Source organism: Solanum pennellii, chromosome 3, assembly GCF_001406875.1.
Source record: "Solanum pennellii chromosome 3, SPENNV200".
In the NCBI taxonomy this organism is placed as follows: domain Eukaryota; kingdom Viridiplantae; phylum Streptophyta; class Magnoliopsida; order Solanales; family Solanaceae; genus Solanum; species Solanum pennellii.
Window position 1 is genome coordinate 30,887,592 of NC_028639.1, and position 21,411 is coordinate 30,909,002.

The window sequence follows — 21,411 nt, forward strand, 5'->3', positions numbered from 1 at the left end:
AAGAACCTTCTTTAAAAATGTAGAAGAAATTATTTATTTTAACTTCTTTTAATAAGTTTGAAGATATATTTTAAATATACTAGTATTTTACTTTTGTTTTGTTACTTTTGAGTCCATGACTTTAAAAAAAATTAATTAATGGGTATGTGTTTAAAAATAAATTAAATTGGTTAGATATGTTCTAAATAAGTCTATTGAAAAATTATTTATTCATAAAATGCATTATTTGTTGATAATTTTTATACCAAACATCTATTGAAAAAGTTTCAACAATGATAATGGTGAAAAATGTATAGTTATATAGATAAATAAGAAGAAAGAAAGAGAAGGAAAAAAGAAAATTAGAAAAAAAAATGAGAATTAAGAAAATAAAAATAGGCAACTCACTCTCTCAAAGAGAATGACATACACTATCTATGTCAACTCAGCACAAAGGGTATTTATTCCATTTTAAAGTAGTTCAGGGAGTAATATGACTCCAGTGAAGAATAGGTGTATAGTTGAAAGGTTGGAAGGTCATTTGACCATTTTCTCAAAAAAGAACGATGAAGGGTAAATATAGTCATTTTTTAAAGTATAAGTGCAAATATGACCCTCTTTCCATGTTTTCAATTAAAATAGAATTCATTTTGAGTAAAATTGTAGACTTACGTTTTTCTTTTATTTTAAATCATGTTTGTTATATTAAAATTTGACATAAAAATATCATGTTAAATGTTTTGTTTTGAATTTATAACTGATCTTATATTTTCAATTTTATTTGTTTTAGTAGTATTGACTTGAGACTTCACATTACAAGTCATTTATTTTAAGTTAGACTTGAACAATTATCTTTTTGTTACATATTCTAATAATTTATGATATTTTATTTACAATATTAATCTTTTTGTCAAATATGTATTTCATGATGTTCATAAAAATCTTATACTTTTAATTTTTGTGTAATTCAATTGAAATATACTAATTTGAATAATAACAAACAATTATATTTTCATAATATTAGTTAAGAACATATATTTATTAACTAATATATCTTCAAAATACAATGTATCTTAAATATTTAATTTAATATTATTTATGAAATTTCTTATTTATCTAAAACAGTTGTATATTCAAACAATTGATGTACAATGTAATTCCACTATGATGAACAAACAAATCAATATAATTAGGGGAAAATGTCTGAATATATTTAATTTTTGATCAAAATTGTTATAGCAATTTCAATTTGGGCAGGACTTTTTACTCTTTTGCACTATAAATAATGTATTTTAAAGATATATATATATGCCCACGTGGATATTATCAATATTGCATCATCATAGATAGTATAACTTATCTACATGATCACATATATGCTTTTAAATATACTATTTTCTTCGTTTCACAAAGAATGATCTGGTTTGACTTGACATATGGTTTAAGAATATAAAGAAGACTTTTGAATCTTGTGGTACTAAACTAAAGTTAGGTCAAACGTATAAAATTGCTCTTTGATCTTATGATTTCAAACATGTCACGTGGAAAATTGAAATTAAAATGTTATAAAAAAAGAAAGATTATTTTTTTTGAAACAGACTAAAAAAAATGAGATCATTCTTTTTAAGACAGAAAAAATATATTTAATAGTGCAAAGATAATAGATTTTTCTCAAAATTTTAAATTGTTAGAATAATTTCTATTGAAATTAACATATTTCAAATCCTTTTAGCATATAATTACTAAGCTATCCTATTAATACATCCATTCGATTGATTTTCCAAACAACCCTTAGTTATATCTCAAATACAGGACGATTTTGGGGAAAACCCCTTTTACATCGGGAAAGTAAATCACCGGCAACAACCAAATCACCGCCGACCGCCGTCCGCCTAAGATGCCGGTATTTAAAACTCCATTTAACGGTTACTCCGTAAAATTCAGTCCCTTCTACGAAAACAAACTAGCTGTGGCCACTGCGCAGAATTTCGGCATCCTTGGTAACGGGAGAGTTCACATTCTTCAACTCAATCCAAACGGACCGGTATCGGAACTTGCGGCTTTTGACACAGCTGATGGAGTTTACGACGTTTGCTGGTCGGAAGCTCACGATTCACTTGTAATTGCTGGAAGTGGCGATGGTTCTGTGAAACTCTATGACCTTTCTTTGCCTCCCACCAATAACCCTATTCGTTCTTTTAAGGAACATACACGGGAAGTTCACTCTGTTGACTATAATACCGTGAGAAAAGATTCCTTCTTGTCAGCGTCTTGGGATGATACTGTGAAGCTATGGACTGTTGATAGAAATGCCAGTGTAAGGACTTTTAAGGAACATGCTTATTGTGTCTATTCCGCTGCTTGGAATCCAAGACATGCTGATATCTTTGCATCTGCTTCTGGGGATTGTACTACTCGCATCTGGGATGTCCGCGAACCAGGTTAGCTTTAGATACATGTATTTGGCTGATCATACCTAAGAAAAATGATTCATTTCAACTGGTTTGACTAAGTTTTTGATTAGTATTTTAGGAGATTAATGATTTATCATTTTAACTCGTATAATTCATGATTTGTGAAGGTTCTACAATGATTCTGCCTGCGCACGAGTTTGAAATCCTCACATGTGATTGGAGTAAGTATGACGATTGTATCATTGCAACTGCGTCCGTTGATAAGTCAATCAAGGTTTGGGATGTTAGGAATTATAGAGTGCCAATATCAGTGCTTAATGGGCATGGATATGCAGTGAGGAAAGTGAGGTTTTCACCACATAGAGCGAGTGCAATGGTTTCTTGTTCATATGACATGACAGTTTGCATGTGGGATTACATGGTGGAAGATGCACTTATTGGGAGGTATGATCATCACACAGAGTTTGCTGTAGGAGTTGATATGAGCGTTCTCGTTGAAGGTCTATTGGCTAGTACAGGATGGGATGAACTTGTTTATGTTTGGCAACATGGAATGGACCCTAGAGCTTCTTGACAAAGGGAAGTCAAACATTTTCTTCTTTTTACTTTTATGTACTTAATGCTAAGCAAGGAAGTGAATAAACTGCTTATGTTTGGAACATGGAATGGGAACTATTTATGATGTCTGCTGGTGAATTTGAAGTTTCATTGTATTTAAGATTTTGGTAAAACCTTGGTAAATGACATTTACACCAAACAGCTTTGATGTTTCAGAAAATATGTGCTACATTCAAGCGCTTTGGGTTCTGTATTGCTTTTTTGGAATGTCAATTCCCTGAATTTCTTTAACATTATTCAGAATTTATGAGGGGCAGTGGGTCGGGTAAGGGTTGAAAAGAAGGCACATACTTCTGATCGGGGTTTAGCGTGTTCTGTTTATAAAAAATAACAAACGGAGATCCTATAAGAGAGCTTACAGAACAGGTACTTCATTTCAAATATGTGCAATGCCATTTTCACTCAAAGGCCTGCATCCATACTTCAGTGGAAGATTCGTTCCTGATCAAGCACTTAGAGTCATCCTATAAGAGAGCGTACAGAATAGGGCAATGACATTTTCACAAAAATGCCTTCATCCATTCTTTAGTGGAGGATGCATTCCTGATCAAGCACTTAAGAGTAGTCATTCTTGTAATTCATATGTTCATGTTAATTCTCTCAAATGTCTTGCTTACTTGTGGGATAATTAATGTCATTAAACATGTCATGGGGGCTGTATTTTATTTTACAGTGCATTTTGAGAGAAGATAGACAACTAAATATGCACAACTACACTCTAAAGGGTAAAAGGATAAATAATTCCTGATGTAAAAAGTGACTTTGATTCAATTTTATGAGAAGTTGCATTGGGCCATCGTGTTATGGTATGGTGGATGATCCATGAGATCATGGGTTGAGTGCTTGAAATAGATAGATTTTAAAACTTGAAGAAATGATATCCTTTACTTGAGCATGGACATGGTCTTGATTCCAGAAGAAGGGTTATGCCAGAGTTCTGCTGAAGGATTAACCTCTTAGTAAGTATGTAGAAGTGTCATGAAAATTATGCCATGCTTCTTTATTGATAGTAGTGAACATTCAATTTAGTTGACTGCAGTCCTCTTTAAATTTTTGTTTAATTCGACTGTAAACTTTGTTTCCTGGTTAGATTATCACCACTGAGTTAGTGGTTACGGCGGCAAAGACAGTGGCTTTTGAACGCTTGCATGGTGAATTAGAGGATAGGGATAAGAAGTTGTACAGGCTAGCGAAGGCAAGGAAAATGAGATCTGTATCAAGTGAAATCATCAAGGACAAGAATGAAAAGATTCTAGTGCTACAACAAATTTGGCCTGTGGCCACACTAATTCTATACAATGCTTGAGAAGTGTTGCCAAAAGTATATGTGGGAAGACTTTCTAGGCGTGGCCTTTGTACAAAGCTGTTGGCCACAAAACATTGAACATTTATAAAGCATGCTCTTTAGTAGTAGTATAGGCCTAACTTGCTCGGACCCGGGTGCGGATATTCGAGACGGATGCGAATCCGAGAGTCGGATTCGACGAAATCCAAATTTTAAGATTCGTGGGTGCTAATCCGAGTATGGATACGGGTGCGGGGATACGACTAAAAATTTCAATATTATAAAAATGTAGTTATGAAGATATTCTAAATTTGAGAGATATATTGTGATAAACTTACATGTATTTTGTAGAATTCTATCTTTCATTCTTCAAGATGAGATTACTCTTCTATTCTTCCTACAAAGACACAACAAAACAGAAACTAAACATTAAAAGCATTTACAAATATATATATTTTATAATAAGGTGAGCAAATAAATTTAGAAGAGTTGTACCTCACATTTTTTAACTCAAAATCAAACCAATTAAAAAGCACCACAAATGAGTAGCTAATTGGATGATTTATAATGGTTGAGACTTGAGAGTACACTATTTTTATATGTGGCTCTTCCACACTCCAAATAATTACAAGTCAATATTAAAAAAAAAATTAATGTTTAAAATTACTTTTTCTAACTTCCAAGAAAAAAAGTTGGCTCCCTAAAAAAAAAAGTTGGCCCTGGTAGACCAATTACTTTTGAAACTTTCAATAAGAATACTTTTTTCTTCTCAACTCTTCTTCTTCTTTCTTCTAAACTCTTCTTCTTCTCTTTCAAACTGTTTCTTCTCAACTCTTCTCTTTCGCCGGCGACTTGCCGGCGTTGTCGCCATAAAAATAATTTTCTCTTCTCTCTTCTCTGTACTTTTTTCAAGCTTTGTACTCTTTACGTCGTCGGAAATTGATTTTTTCTTCCCCAATCTTTTCTCGGCTGCGGTCAAAGTGTCCGGATTAGATTGACCGAATTCGACACGCACCCCGCACCCGCACCCGCACCAGAGTCGTGTCGAGACGGGTTCGCCTGCAAAAATGAAGAGTCCGCGCAACTTAGATATAGGCTATACTTTGTAAATATTGCCAAATCGTAATATATCTGACAACACATAATTATACAATATGGCTAAACTTTTAAAGTGTGCTATTTTTATAATTCTAAATGCAAACACCTGACAAGTGTGCCCTTAAATTCTCATAAAATTTTCACTGAAATAATAATATTTTCTCCATTATCTAAATTCCCCCCCGCCCCCCCAATTTCTAAAAGGCAAAACTCAAAAGTGAGTATGCCTATTTTCATACGATTTCTAAAAGGAAAAAATAAGAAGTCATTTGCTGATTTTTGCCCATATCAGAGAGCGATCATTTCGCCCAAAAGCATTTGAAGGATACCTCCGAAGACATCACTACAATGTTCTCCCTTGCCTCTGTACCTCTCTGGAATCAGGTTGTTTTTTCACTTCTTTACTAGTTTAAAGGTAGAAATTTCTTCTCTTCACTTACAATATTTGAACTCTGAAATTAGTTGTAGGTATATGTAGTCTGCACTATGCAGAGTCCAATAGCGGAATGGCTATATCTATGATCAACTGGAAAACCTTAGCAAACAAAAACTCTTTCTGATTAGGGGTGATGATCGCAATGACGATGGTCTTTTACCTATACTAGGTAACATAAATCTGTGACCTAGATATACAGATCCTGATGGATGATAGTACTTGTTGATATCAGATGAGGAGTTGATGATGCAGTGTTAAATGAGTACTCTCAAGGCTTCAGGCCCTGTTGGACAGCATTGCAACAAGCGTGTATTCTCTGTGCATTTGAAGCATAACCCAACAAGGATTGTTCATGAGGTTTGGTTTGATGCTTTGGTAAATTTTATGATGCTTTTACATTTTTAACTGAAATTTTATTTGTTTGGTTATTTGATTCTTTTTAAATTCTTAGACCATGGAGGATAGATACCAACACATGAATCGTGTCTGCTTTATCTTCTTTGTGAGCGTTATCGTCTCTTAAAGGTATTCCATCATTTTAATATTTCTCCCAGAATAACTGCCTTATTATATAATTTAAATTACTATCTTAAACTTTATGGTCGTTGATAAGACAATTGAGTGTCATATAAAAAGTGAGTACGAGTTTTTGCAGTCGAGCAGTTGTGTATACATGGTTACATCTATATTAACTTTTGATTTTTGTGGTCAGATATTGACTTGTAAGCGTCTTGAGATCATGCTACCATATTCAGTTTTCATTCATGTGTCTGGATGGACAAAGTAAAGAATAAACAACAAAGGAACTCCAGACAGTATGGACTATTATTGAAAAATGTAATAAAAACAAAGAAGCCTTTGGTGTAAATTAATTAAGAGGGGAAGAAAATTTCTTTGCCATTAGCTCAGTTATAGAAATAGATTAACTCTAAAAATAGTTTGTAGTGGACCCAACAATAGGTTGCAGGTTCAGTAGAACACTTTGTAGTCTGACCCTATATAAAGTTTGCGTGACAAGTTCAATTGAGTACAATTAAAGAGAATGTCATGTTGGGATGTCAGTTACCATGATTTATACTTTTCAAAAGGTGCCAATTTCGAATTGGTTGGCTTTCAAAATGCTGAATTTGATTTTGTATTTTACATCTCAACATGCGTAGCCATAGACAACTATTTTTCATTCTTGATAACCACTAACCCTCTATGTTGCATATGTTAATAGTTGCTAAAATTGCTTTCGCGACTTGAACAAATAAATGATAATAGTAGACCCTATGCTCTGTGCAAGACCTTATGTTGCAGAATGCTCGTTAAATCATCTTTATTGACCGTACTATGAGCCTGTTTGGCTCAGCTTAAAAGCTGGTCAAACTGACTTAAAAGCTGATTTTTGACTTATTTAGCTGTTTGGCAATACTCAAATTAGCTTATTTTAAGTTAAAAAAAACTTATTTTAAGCCAAAAGTTAAAAGTTGGGGTAGGGGTGCTTTTTTTTTTTTAGCTTATAAGCTGTTTTAAGTTGACCACATTTTTATCTTTTTGCCCTTAATATTTTTATACAGTCTCCAAATTACAACATAACCCTAACATCTCTTTCTTCCATTTTTCCCTTTTCACGTTTGACATAGCAACTTCAGCACTTTTATCCAAACACATAACTGCTTATTTTAAAAATAAGTTTCAGCACTTTCAAAAGTACTTTTTTAAAGCTGCTTTTATTAAGCCCATCCAAACGGGCCCTATATCCTTGATGAAATGTATTATCTTATTATCTAACATTGGAGAATTCAATAGTTGGTTTTTTGACTTGCGTGGTTTTGGAAGTAGGATGACTATCACGGTATTACTAAGTGAATGCAAGAAAAGAGGTTCTTCTACTCCAGACTGGAGATTGATAGTTCTGTATCTTGGATACTATGTGGATGTGATTTTTAAAGATGCTTGATATGTTATGTACTAAAATTTAGAGTATGGTTTGTTTTAGTATATCTGAAATAGTGTTAGGGAACATTAATGTAGTTCCTTTTGTGTTTTGTTCCTAGATTTATGGGTGATTCATCTTATTATTTTGGTGTTTTAGGTAACACTGTTCTGTATAAACAGTTGCCTTTGATTTTTTTCATAATGCATCATAGATTGCTAATGTTACTTTTATTCTTTCATTTTCATCAAAACCTGTGCTATCTTTTTTCTTTAATCTGTTCTATTATAACTCAATGCAAGTTTGATCTGTGTATGAATGTTTTCTTGTAGTTGTTTCCCTGCTACAGTTCAAGCTTCCCAAGTTTCATTTGCTTCATTTCCTGACAGCTATGCCTGAGTTTGTCTTATTTTTATTCTTTAGATTTTTCGTTTATGTTTGCAACTGCGTGGCTAACTTCTCAAATTGTCTTTCTTTCATAATGGTGATAGCCTGTAAGGTGATCAATTCTCTCTTTGAGTTATGGTCAGCGACCATTTTGCCCACGTGGCGGAGGTCCTCCCCCACGATGGGGACCTCAGGTTGGTCATCTTGGGTACTTTCCAGGTTATGATAACAATCATTGAGGACAATGATTTTTCACAGCCCACGATATCTACCTCCTGCCTGAGGCAATTATTCTCCACACCAAGCACCAAGAGGCAAATTTTTCCGGGTTGGGATGTGTCCGAAAAATGATTTTTGAAAGGAGTTAGATATACATTTAGGGCTCGCCCTGTCAACTGAAAAACCACATCTTCAAAATCATTAACCCGTCATAAACAAATGTTTGTTATAGTAGAATTCGAGAAGTATGCGTTAGTTTGTCCTAGAAGTTTACATAAACTATCCCTAGAGACGAGATACATGTTCAACTATTAGAAGCAAATGAAATTTTGAGAGTACTAGAGCTAGTTAGTTAAACTTTAGTTCACAAGGAATCGATTTGCATTCTCGAGAATCTCCCCTCTGAAGTCAAAAACTCAATTTCCCTAAACAAAGATCATCATATAATTAGTATACAAAATTAAAACCAACATATCCTGGTGAATACTGCAGGTACGCTCCAAAAAGTAGAAGATCCAATAGAAAACATTGGTACTAAACTATATTGCTGAAAATTATGAACATGTTGATTTACTAGGTTGTTTTTTTTTTAACCATCTAAGACTGTAAGCAGCTGGTGCAAACCCCTGTCTTGATCACTAGACCAAATCAGGTGTTTATGAATGTTTATTTTTGTGTTGTTAGGCAATGAGTTGTGTATCAATTTGTTAATTTTTGGTAGATGAGATGTACAGAAAGATTGTAAGCATATGAACTCTAAAATAAGATCGAGAAATCGACCAAGTGTGTTTTTCAGGTGGAAGACTGTGAACTAGCAAATGTGATTGCAGCAGGCAGCAAGTACTAGGAACAATTATGGAGTAAGGAGTATGATTGTTGAAGCCCTGAACACGGTTGAAAGGAAAGGTGTTGTGACACTAGAAGAGGGGAAAAGTGTTGAAAACAATCTCCGTGTGGTTGAAGGAATGTAATTTGACCGTGGTTATCCGTTATACCTCTCCTTACTTTGTTTCTGATAGTGAGAAATTGGTTGTTGAGTACGAGAACTGTAAGGTTGTCTTCTTTCTAGTTTTAGTTTGCAAAGCTTAAGATGTTCATATGTCTCTTTGAATGCATAGTGTACCTATTGCTGATGTTAGGTAGTTTTAAATGCAGTTACTACTAGTTGATAAAAAGACAAAAATGCAAGAGATCGTGTCAATATCCTGGAAGACGCTGTCGGAAATGGTTATCGAATTTCAAGCCGACGAATTGAGTTACAAGCTCTGGAAACACTTGTTGTCCTTAAGCTTAGAGGTGCCCTAATGGTTGCTGAACATAAAGCTCCTGGTTTTGGTGAGCGAAAAAGCTAGTATCTTGATGACGAAGCAACCCTTTCTAGCAGTATCTCTTACTTCTTTAAAAGTGTTTTCATATTTCATATTCACAAGAAGGTTAAATGCTGAGATTTTCAATATGAAAGAGGCTGCAAGAGTGTTATTGGCTCTTCATTTGACACCTATTAAGATAACAACAGTACATTTTATCTGAACGCATGGTAATTGCCTCTTTGATTAGTAACGAATAAGCAACTATTGACTTAAAACTAAAAAAATAAAGTTGTCTGCAGATAATCAGTAGCGTACTAGAGGAAGGTTATCTCATAGCACTAACCAGTCGTAGTTGTTCTTAAATTGTTTTTAGTTTTTCTGCACTGTTACAGAGCTTCTCTTTATATCCCAGAAATAATTGAGGTTTCAATTACTGATATTGAAGACATTTATACTTGCACTAACAAGAGCTATTTAATTAGCTGTTATCTTCGATAGACAATTTGTCACAAATAATAAGAACTGTAACATAATAGCAGAGCCTTAAGAGACCCGTTACAAACTTGTTCCACCAGATATGGTATGCTTTTCATGGAAGAGAACTTTTTGGCTGAGTGGAAATTAAGAACATATCATCTACCTACTTGTAAATCTTTTAAGAACATCAAGTCTCTGGCATTTTGTTGCATGAGAATGAGTATTTACTGGATTTACTTTATTATCTTGAAGTTTCGTTGGGTATTTATTCGGTGGTTTCGAAGTTGTAAGACAACATATTTCTCTGTTGTTATCATAAAGAATCTCAAATGTTTTATCTTTTTCTCTTATAACTGAGAAATCCCTGAGGGCCGTTGGCGCACAGTTCGAAACTTTATGGATAATGGAGCCACTCTTTTACCCTATTATATCTTTGAATGAATCTAAACATGTGCACAATTGATTAGGCAACTAGTGCTGATTCAGAATCGTGAATTGACATAGAACCTTGAATTATATCAATGTTCTGCATTTCTCATCAGTTTTGTTTATGTTTTTATGTTCTTTTCTCTATGATGTAAAATTAGACAAGTACTCTAAAACTGTTTTAAGACGGAAACAGAACATCACTTTTATATGGAAATCATAGAATGAGAAAATTACCATTAAATATGTTGGAGCTATTTTGAAATGCTTTTCTATTAATTTCTGAAAAGCAAGAAGAAAATGGTGAATGTTTTGAAAGGATGATTTAGGTGTTGTCATTCTCTATATAGTTGTAATATTTTATGGCATAATACATGTGAATAGATACATTAACTTGGCCTCAACTATCAAGTTCAAAGTGTTTAAATGGTCACAGTGAAAGTTGAAGTGCCATGAAATGTGCTTTCGATTTTAATAATATATAGCCACATGTAATAGACCAAGCACATATGCTATAGCATTAATAGCTCATGGCTAGAAGTATTACAAGAGACGCTATTAGTTTTTATGTCCAAGATGTTATTCTACTAGAATTTATTGCACACGATTTCTTTCTAAATTTTTTTTCTTCATTTTGGATGTGTAGGAAAATGCAGGTGATTCAAGTTGAATGGTGGATGGTATATAGAGATGGTCACTGGGCAGAGTGGTGGTCGGGGGGGGGGGGTAGGTTGAATGTAACCCGTAAAATTTTTAACCTGCCCCCCTCTACTCCGTATACAATTTTTTTTTTCATTTTCAATCCATCCTACTCCACCCCGCATATTCTTTTTAAAAAATTCTTTTAATTAAGTTTGATACTAACTCATGGAGATAAATTTATCTTCTATTAATTTAAAAGATCAATTTTTCAAAGGCCAATTAGGAAGCATGTAAGAAACCGTAGTAGTTTTGGATTGAGCAACTTTCATTTAGTGTCTTCAATATTTTTAGTAAATGAAAGAGTTTTTGAGCAAATATGATATTTGAATACATTTGATTTAGTAGGATTCATTGCTAGTGCATATACTGAAATATTGTTTATAAGTACATATGATATTTTTTTCAAAATTTATTGCAAATCTATGCCTTTGGACTATTTATTAGTAACATAATAATGGATAATGTAATCACTCGCCAGCACAAAAAAAAAAATGTCAACGTCAACATGAACGTCAAAGTCAACATAAATGTCAACATTTTGATAAATGCAAACATGATCGTCAACGTGAACGTAAACGTCAACGAAAACATGAACGTTAATGTGAACGTCAATGTCAATGTGAACGTCAAAGTAAACGTCAATATGAACGTGACAATCAATGTCAACATAAACGTGAATGTCAATGTGAACATCAATGTGAACGTTAGCGTGGACGTCAATGTCAACGTCAACGTGAATGTGAACGTCAACGTCAGTGTCACTGTAAACGTGAATGTCAACATCAATGTAAACTTAAATGTAAGTGTGAACGTCAACGTCAACGTCAGCGTGAAAGTGAATATGAACGTCAACATCTACGTGAACATAAACGTTAATGTGAATGTCAATGTGAACGTCTAAACGAAAACATACACATGAACGAAAACGTCAATGTCAACGCGGACGTCAACGTAAACATCAACATGAACGTGAACATCAACGTGAATGTCAATGTCAACATCATCATCAACTTAAACGTAAACGTCAACATCAACAACAATGTGAACGTCAACGTCAACGTAAATGTCAATATCAACTTAAATGTGAATGTCAATGTGAATTTAACGTGAACGTTAATGTGAATGTGAATGTCAACGAACGTTAATGTGAACTTCAACGTGAACGTGAACGTCAACGTTAATGTCAACATCAACATGAAGGTGAACGTCAATGTCAACGTCTATGTGATCGTGAACGTCAACATCAAAGTCAACATGAACATTAACTTCAACGTTAATGTCAACGTAAACGTGAACGTCACGTGTACACCAACGTCAATGTTAATGTGATTGTCAAAGTAAATGTGAACATACAAGTCAACGTCAACGTCAACAAGAACATCAACGTCAAAGTGAACGTCAATGTGAACGTTATAATCAACATTAGCATCAACATAAACGTCAATATCAGCATGAAAATCAATGAAAATATCAACATCAACGTCAACATCCACGTAAATGTCAACGTGTATGTAAACACGAACCTGATCGTCAACATTAATGTAAACGTAAATGTAAATGTCAATATAAAAATGAACATCAACGTCAATGTGAACATCATTATCAACGTGAACGTGAATGTGAACATGAACGTAAATATGAACATCGATGTGAACGTTAATGTTAATATAAACGACAACGTCAGTAACGTCAATGTTAATGTCAACGTTAATATGAACGTCAACATCAACGTCAACGTCAACGTTCACATAAACGACAATATGTTTATAAATGTGAATGTAATCGTCAACATGAATGTAAACGCAAACATAAACGTCATTGTAAAAATGAACATCAATGTGAACGTTAATGTAAATGTCAATGTGAACACTAACGTCAACATTAACATCAGCATCACGTAGATGTAAACTTCAGTGAGAACGTCAACGTCAACGTTAACAACAATGTGAACGTCAATGTAAACATCAACATAAACCTGAACGTTAACATAAACGTAAACGTCAACGTCAACGTGAATATCAATTTCAACATAAATGTCAACGTTAGTATGAATGTCAACATCAATGTGAACGTGAATGTGAACGTCAATGTCAACTTAAACGTGAATGCCAATGTCAACGTAAACTTAAATGTTAGTGTGAACATTAACGTAAACGTCAGCATGAACGTGAATGTGAAAGTCAACGTCAACGTCTAGGTGAACATAAACGTTAATGTGAACGTCAATGTGAATGTCCAAACGAGAATGTATACATGAACAAAAATGTCAACGTCAACGTGAACGTAAACGTCAATGTGAACGTTAACGCCAACGCCAACATCAACATCAATGTAAACATAAATGTCAGTGTGAATGCCAACATCAACGTCAACAACAATGTGAACGTCCACGTTAACGTCAATGTAAATATCAACGTAAACGTGTACGTCAACATAAACGTAAACATCAGCGTTAATGTAAACGTCAACGTTAACGTGAATGTCAACAGGAACGTCAATGTGAATACCGACATGAAAGTCAATGTCAACGAAAATGTCAACGTCAACGTCTATGTGAATGTGATGTTCAACGTCAATGTCAACATCAAAGTGAACGTTAATGTCAACGTCATCGTTAACATAGATGTAAATATCAGCGTGAACGTAAACGTTAATGTCAATGTGAACGTCAACGCCAACGTCAATGCAAACGTCACCGTAAACGTGAATGTCAACATAAATATAAACATTAGCGTCAATGTGGACGTCAATGTCAACATCAACATTAACGTAAATATCAATGTGAACGTAAATGGGAACGTCAACATAAATATCAACGTGAACATGAACGTCAACATTAATGTCAACGTGAATGTCAATGTGAACATCAACGTGAATGCGAACGTCAATGATACGCTCAAACTTACTTCTCAAATAAGAAGTAAAGCGGTCGTGTCAAGTAAATAATCCAACTAGTGAGGTTGGGATCGTTCCCACGAGGAAAATAGTTTAGACTTAACTTCAATTTATTACTACTATTGTTCAGTCAATTACTTCCTTGGAAAGCAAAAATGATAAAAGGGGGGTTTCTATTCCTAAATAAATGAAAATAACTAGCGAAATAAAAGGAGACAACTAACAGCTTTGAATGTTGGAGTTTAATCAATTAATCAAAGTAACTAGGGTTTACGTGTTCCCCACAGGTTCATAACTTGATAAGTCTAACTATAACAATTCTTTCCTAGTATCTTGCATGCAAAGTGATAAGTTATGTATTTCTAAATCCTTGGTCCGGCATCTAGAAAATGTCACTCCGCACCTTGGTCCGGCTACGTTGTTGCTATCCTAACCCTTATCTTTACTTCATATTAAGCATCGTATTCGATATTTGACTAAGTTATTACCTCGTACCAATCAATACTAGCCTATTAGATAGTATACACTAAATCTATGTTGATAATTCTTTTCCTATTATCTACCTCCTTGGTCCGGCAAGTAGCATTAAGGCGAGTTCTAACGTTGGCCATCCGTTAAAAAGACTTCTAAGCGAAAGAATTATTAATACATGCAAGACACTATTCTAGAATTGTTATTTTAGTTAGGTTTTACCTCATTATTTGCCTATGGTTCCCACAACCCTAGTTATGGAGTTTAGTTACCCATAGTCATAATCACAATATTCAAATATATGATATAAGAATTCATGTACTTACTTCAATGAGAAAGAGTAAAATCCGAAAGTTCACTTGATTAATCAGCAAAAATCACCAACACTCAATGATAAAAGTCTCAAGATAACCTAATAATACACAGTCTAACTAATAATCCAGCGTCTAACCTCAAAAACGAGGTTTTTCGAACTATTTATAGAAAATAAAAACCTAATTAAACAAGGATTCTATTTGCTGGAAATCTATCAAAACGCGGCTGGGTCGACGGACATCGCGACGGATCGTCGTGGTCACGACGGGCCGTCATGGATTCCGTTGTCCCATACTTGTGCAATTTTCTTCTGCTGCTCTCTTCATTACCCTCGACGGCAGGTATGACGGATCGTTACGAGCACAACGGTCCGTCGAGGTTCTCCGTTCCAAAACACTTGAACTCTTGGAATATGGGTACTAAGGCTACTTCTCTGATCTTCATGATGAACCTGCAGGACGGACCGTCATGGCTACGACGGTCCGTCACGATTTCCGTAACCCCACACTTGGTCAGACTTCCCCATCTTCCTTCAGCAGCTGCACTACGCTACCACCTACGGACCGTCACAAGCATGAAAGACCGTCACAAGCTCCGTAGGTGGTCTCTTCTGCATTTCTTCGCTCAAAAACCTCCGCATTCATCTTTGGACAGATTTCCTGCAAATAAGGAGAAACTTATATAAAAATTAGCAAAAAACGGCTTTTGGACACACTAAATCTAAGGAAAAAGTATTAATAATACCGTGAAACCACGGTATATCAGTCAACGACAACGTCAACATGAATGTCAATGTGAACATCAACTTCAACATTAATGTGAACGTCAACATCATCGTAAACATCAACATAAACATAAATGTGAACGTCAACATAAACGTCAACGTGAATATAAGCATCATCGTCAATGTTAACGTCAACGTCCACATCGACGTCAACATGAACGTTGTCGCCAACGTCAGCGTCAACAAAAACATCAATGTCAACATGAACGTCAACATCAACGTCAATGTCAACATAAATGTCAACGTTTTGGTAAACAAACGTGATCGTCAATATGAATGTAAACGTCAACGTAATCATGAACATCAACGTAAAAATCAATGTCAACATGAACGTCTATGTAAATGTCAACATGAACGTTAATGTAAAAATCAATGTCAACTTGACATAAATGTAAACATCAATGTGAACTTCTATGTGAACATCAACGTGAACGTTAACATAAACGTCAACATTAATGTGAACAGCAACGTCAACATCAACGTAAATGTGAACATCAATGTCAGTGTCAATATAAACGTATATGTCAATATCAATGTAAACTTATTGTCAACATGAACGTCAACGTAAACATCTGCGTGAAAGTGAATATGAACGTCAATGTCTAGTGAACATAAATGTTAACGTGAACATCAATGTGAACGTCTAAATGAGAACGTACACATGAATGAAAACGTCAATGTTAACGCGGACGTCAACGTGAACATCAACATGAACGTCAATGTGAACGTTAACATTAATATCAACATCAGCATCAACTTAAATGTAAATGTCAGTGTGAACGTCAATGTCAACAACTATGTGAACGTCAACGTCAATGTTAATGTAAACATCAACGTAAATGTGAATGTCAACGTGAATTTTAACATGAATGTTAACTTGAATGTCAATGTTAACGTTAACGTCAATGTGAAATTTAACATGAACGTGAATGTCAGCATAACCGTGAAGGTGAACGCCAATTTCAACGTCTATGTCAATGTTTATGTGATTGTGAATGTCAACATCAACTTCAACGTGAACATCAACTTCAATGTCAATGTCAATGCAAACGTCATGTGTACACCAACGTCAATGTTAACGTGATCGTCAAAGTAAATGTGAACATAAACGTCAATGTCAGCTTAAACATGAATGTCAATGTCAACGTAAACTTAAATGTCAGTGTAAACGTCAACGTAAGTTTCAGCATGAATGTGAATGTGAACGTCAACATCAACATCAACGTCTAGGTTAACATAAACGTTAATGTGAACCTCAATGTGAATGTCTAAACGAGAATGTATACGTGAACAAAAATGTCAAAGTAAACGTGGACGTTAAAGTGAACATCAACGTGAACGTGAACGTCAATGTCAACGTCAATATGAACATTAACGTCAACATCAACATTAGCATCAACGTAAACGTAAATGTCACTGTGAACGTCAATGTCAACGTCAACAACAATGTGAACGTCAACATCAATGCAATGTAAATATCAACATACATGTGAACGTCAACATAAACGTAAACATCAGCATCAACTTAAACGTCAATGTCAACGTGAATGTTAATAGGAACATCAATGTGAACATCAACATGAAAGTCAATGTCAATGACAACGTCAACATAAATGTCAACATCAACGTCTATGTGAATGTAAAGGTCAACCTCAACGTCAACATCAAAGTGAACGTGAATGTCGACATCATCGTTAACATAGACGTAAATGTCAACGTGAATGTCAATGTCAACGTCACTGTGAACATCAATGCCAACATCAATGAAAACATCAGCGTAAATGTGAACGTCAACATAAAAATAAACATTAGCGTCAATGTGAATGTCAACATCAACGTCAACATCAACATGAACATTAACGTAAACATCAACGTGATCGTAAATGTGAACGTCAATATAACATCAATGTGAACGTGAACGTCAATATTAATGTGAACGTGAACGTCAATGTGAATATCAATGTGAACATGAACGTCAACGACAACGTCAACGTGAATGTCAATGTGAACATCAACTTCAACATAAATGTGAACGTCAACATCATCGTAAACATCACCATGAACATAAATGTGAATGTCAACATGAACGTCAATTCATCGTCAACGTTAACGTCAACGTGAATGCTATCCTCAATATCAGTGTCAACAAAATCATCAATGTCAACATGAACGTCAACGTCAACATAAATGTCAACATTTTGGCAAACAAACGTGATCATCAACATGAATGTAAATGTCAATGTAAACATGAACGTCAATGTGAACATCAATGTTAACGTGAATATCAACATGAACGTCAATGTAAATGTCAATGTGAACGTGAACATCAATGTCAACGTAAACGTGAACTTCAATGTGAATATCAATGTGAACGTTAACATAAACGTCAACGTTAGTGTGAACATCAACGTCAACGTCAATGAAAATGTGAACATCAACGTCAATGTAAACGTAAACGTGAATGTTAACATCAATGTAAACTTAAATGTCAGCATGAACGTCAACGTAAACATACACGTCTATGTTGAACATAAATGTTAACGTGAACATCAATGTGAACGTCTAGACGAGAATGTACACGTGAACGAAAATGTCAACATTAATGCAAACGTCAGCGTGAACATGAACATCAACATGAACGTCAATGTGAACGTTAACGTTAATGTCAACATCATCATCAACTTAAATGTAAATATCAACATCAACAACAATGTGAACGTCAACGTCAACGTTAATGTAAACATCAACGTAAATGTGAATGTCAACATGAATTTTAACGTGAACGTTTACGTGAATGTCAATGTTAACGTGAACGTGAATATCAACATCAACGTGAAGGTGAACGCCAAAGTCAATGTTAGAACATCAACACCAAAATCAACGTGAACATCAACTTAAACGTTAATGTCAACGTAAACGTGAACGTCACGTGTACACCGTCAACATTAACGTGATCGTCAAAGTAAATATGAACGTAAACGTAAACGTCAACAAGAACATCAACGTCAAAGTGAACATCAACGTGAACGTTAAAGTCAATGTCAGTATCAACGTAAAGATCTATATCAACATGAACGTCAATGTCAATGTCAACATCAATATCAACGTCTACGTAAACATCTACGTGATGGTAAACACTAACCTGATCGTTAAAATCAATGTAAACGTAGACGTAAATGTCAACGTAAAAATAAACATCAACATCAACATCAACATGAACGTGAATATGAACATGAACTTAAATATGAACGTCAACGTGAATATTAACATCAACGTAAATGTCAACGTCAGTATGAACGTCAATCTTAATGTCAACGTTAATATGAATGTCAATATCAATGTTAATGTCAACGTCCATGTAAACGACAATGTGTTGGTAAACGCAAACGTAATCGTCAACATCAACGTAAACACAAACCTAAACGTCAATGTAAAAATGAACGCCAATGTGAACGTTAATGTAAATGTCAATGTGAATGTTAACGTCAATGTAAACATAAACGTTAGTGTGAATATCAACGTCAACGTCAACAACAATGTGAACGTCAACGTCAAGGTCAATGTAAACATCAATGTAAAGGTCAGCGTTGAACGCCAATGTCAACATAAACATCAACGTTAGTATGAATGTGAATGTCAACGTCAACGTGAATGTCAACGTCAATGTCAACTTAAACGTGAATGTCAACGTCAACATAAACTTAAATGTCAGTGTGAACGTCAATGTAAACGTCAGCGTGAACGTGAATGTGAATGTGAACGTCAACATTAACGTCAACGTTTAGGAGAACATAAATCTTAACGTGAACATGAAAGTGAATGTCTGAACGAGACTGTATGCGTGAACAAAAATGTCAACATAAATGTGGACGTCAACGTGAACATCAACGTGAACGTGAACATCAACGTGAACGTCAATGTGAATGTTAACCTCAACATCAACATCAGCATCAACGTAAACGTAAACGTCAGTGTGAACGTCACTGTCAACATCAACAACAATATGAACGTCAACATAAACGTCAATGTAAACATCAACGTAAATGTGAATGTCAACATACATGTAAATGTCAGCGTCAACGTGAACGTGAAAGTCAACATGAATTTAATGTGAATTTCAATGTAAACATCAACGTGAAAGTAAATGACAACAACAACATCAACATAAATGTCAACGTCACGTCTATGTGAACGTGAAGGTCAACGTCAACGTCAATGTAAAAGTGAACATTAATGTCAATTCATCATTAATGTAGACGTAAATGTCAACATTAACATAAATGTCAATGTCAATGTGATCGTCAACGCCAACGTCAACGCACATGTGAATGTTAACATAAATGTAAACATTAGCGTCAATGTGAACGTCAACGTCAACATGAACATCAATGTAAACATCAACGTGAACGTAAATGTAAACGTCAACATAAACATCAATGTGAACGTGAACATTAACATTAATGTCAACGTGAACGTCAATGTGAACATCAACGTGAATGTGAACGTCAACCGGAATGTCAATGTGAACATCAACTTCAACATCAATGTGAACGTGAACATCATCATAAATATCAGTGTGAACATAAATGTGAACATCAACATGCAGGTTAACATGAACGTCAACGTCATTGTCAATGTTAACGTTAACGTCTAGGTGAACGTCAACATCATTGTCAGTGTTGACATCAACGTCCACGACAACGTCAACGTGAATGTTATCGGCAACTTAGTGTCAACAAAAACTTTAATGTCAACATGAACGTCAACGTCAACGTCAATATAAACGTGAATGTTTTGGTAAATGCAAACGTGATTGTCAACATGAACATAAACTTCAACATAAACATGAACGTCAATGTGAACATCAATGTCAATGTGAACGTCAACGTAAACGTCAACGTGAACATGAATGTCAATGTAATTGCAAACGTGAACATCAATGTGAACATTAACATGAACGTTAACGTAAATATCAATATAAACGTCAATATTAGTGTGAACGTCAACGTCAATGTTAACGTGAATGTGAATGTCAATGTCAATATCAACGTAAACGTGAATGTAAAAAACAATGTAAACTTAAATGTCAGCATGAACGTCAATGTAAATGTTAGTGTTAACGTGAATGTGAACGTCAACATCTACGTGAACATAAAAGTAAACGTGAACGTCAATATAAACGTCTAAACGAGAATGTACGCGTCAACGAAAACGTCAATGTTAACATGTACGTCAATGTGAAAATCAATGTGAACGTGAACGTCAATATGAACGTCAATGTGAATGTTAATGTCAATGTCAATGTCAACATCAGCATCAACTTAAACGTAAACGTCAGTTTGAACGTCAATATCAACAACAACGTAAACCTCAATGTCACGTCAATGTAAATATCAACGTAAACGTGAATGTCAACGTGAATTTTAGCGTGAATATTAACGTGAACGTCAATGTCAACATGAACATCAGTGTAAACTTCAACCTGAACGTCAACGTCAATGTGAATGTCAACATCAATGTGAAGGTGAACGTCAATGTGAATGTCTATGTGATCGTGAACGTCAACTTCAATTTCAATGTGAACATCAACATCAACGTCAATATCAACATAAACCTGAACGTCACGTGTACACCAACGTTAGTGTTAACGTGATCGTCAAAGTAAATATAAATT

General features: G+C 34.7%; 1 protein-coding gene and 1 long non-coding RNA gene across 7 annotated transcripts; both read left to right on the forward strand.

The window, feature by feature from the left end:
- The first annotated feature begins 1,748 nt into the window (after positions 1-1,748).
- Positions 1,749-3,218, forward strand: LOC107015368 (peroxisome biogenesis protein 7). The gene is made up of 2 exons (XM_015215621.2): positions 1,749-2,420; positions 2,561-3,218. Exons 1-2 carry the CDS (start codon positions 1,877-1,879, stop codon positions 2,965-2,967), a joined length of 951 nt encoding a protein of 316 aa, XP_015071107.1. The 5' UTR covers positions 1,749-1,876; the 3' UTR covers positions 2,968-3,218.
- Positions 3,219-5,580: 2,362 nt separating this feature from the next.
- Positions 5,581-11,533, forward strand: LOC107012616. Of its 6 annotated transcripts, none has more exons than XR_003577420.1 (6): positions 5,581-5,778; positions 5,857-6,187; positions 6,282-6,355; positions 8,084-9,410; positions 9,513-9,894; positions 11,217-11,533. It is a non-coding gene; the product is annotated as an uncharacterized LOC107012616 (long non-coding RNA). The 6 variants fall into 6 exon arrangements; XR_003577422.1 differs by having other exon boundaries at positions 9,513-9,692; XR_001456060.2 differs by lacking the exon at positions 11,217-11,533 and having other exon boundaries at positions 9,513-9,917.
- The last annotated feature ends 9,878 nt before the right edge of the window (positions 11,534-21,411 follow it).

Excerpts from the sequence above, each read along its gene's own strand:
- LOC107015368 (XM_015215621.2), top strand. The coding sequence starts at position 1,877 with ATGCCGGTATTTAAAACTCCATTTAACGGTTACTCCGTAAAATTCAGT. Across the intron at positions 2,421-2,560 it reads CTGGGATGTCCGCGAACCAG|GTTCTACAATGATTCTGCCT; the intron begins GTTAGCTTTAGA and ends TGATTTGTGAAG.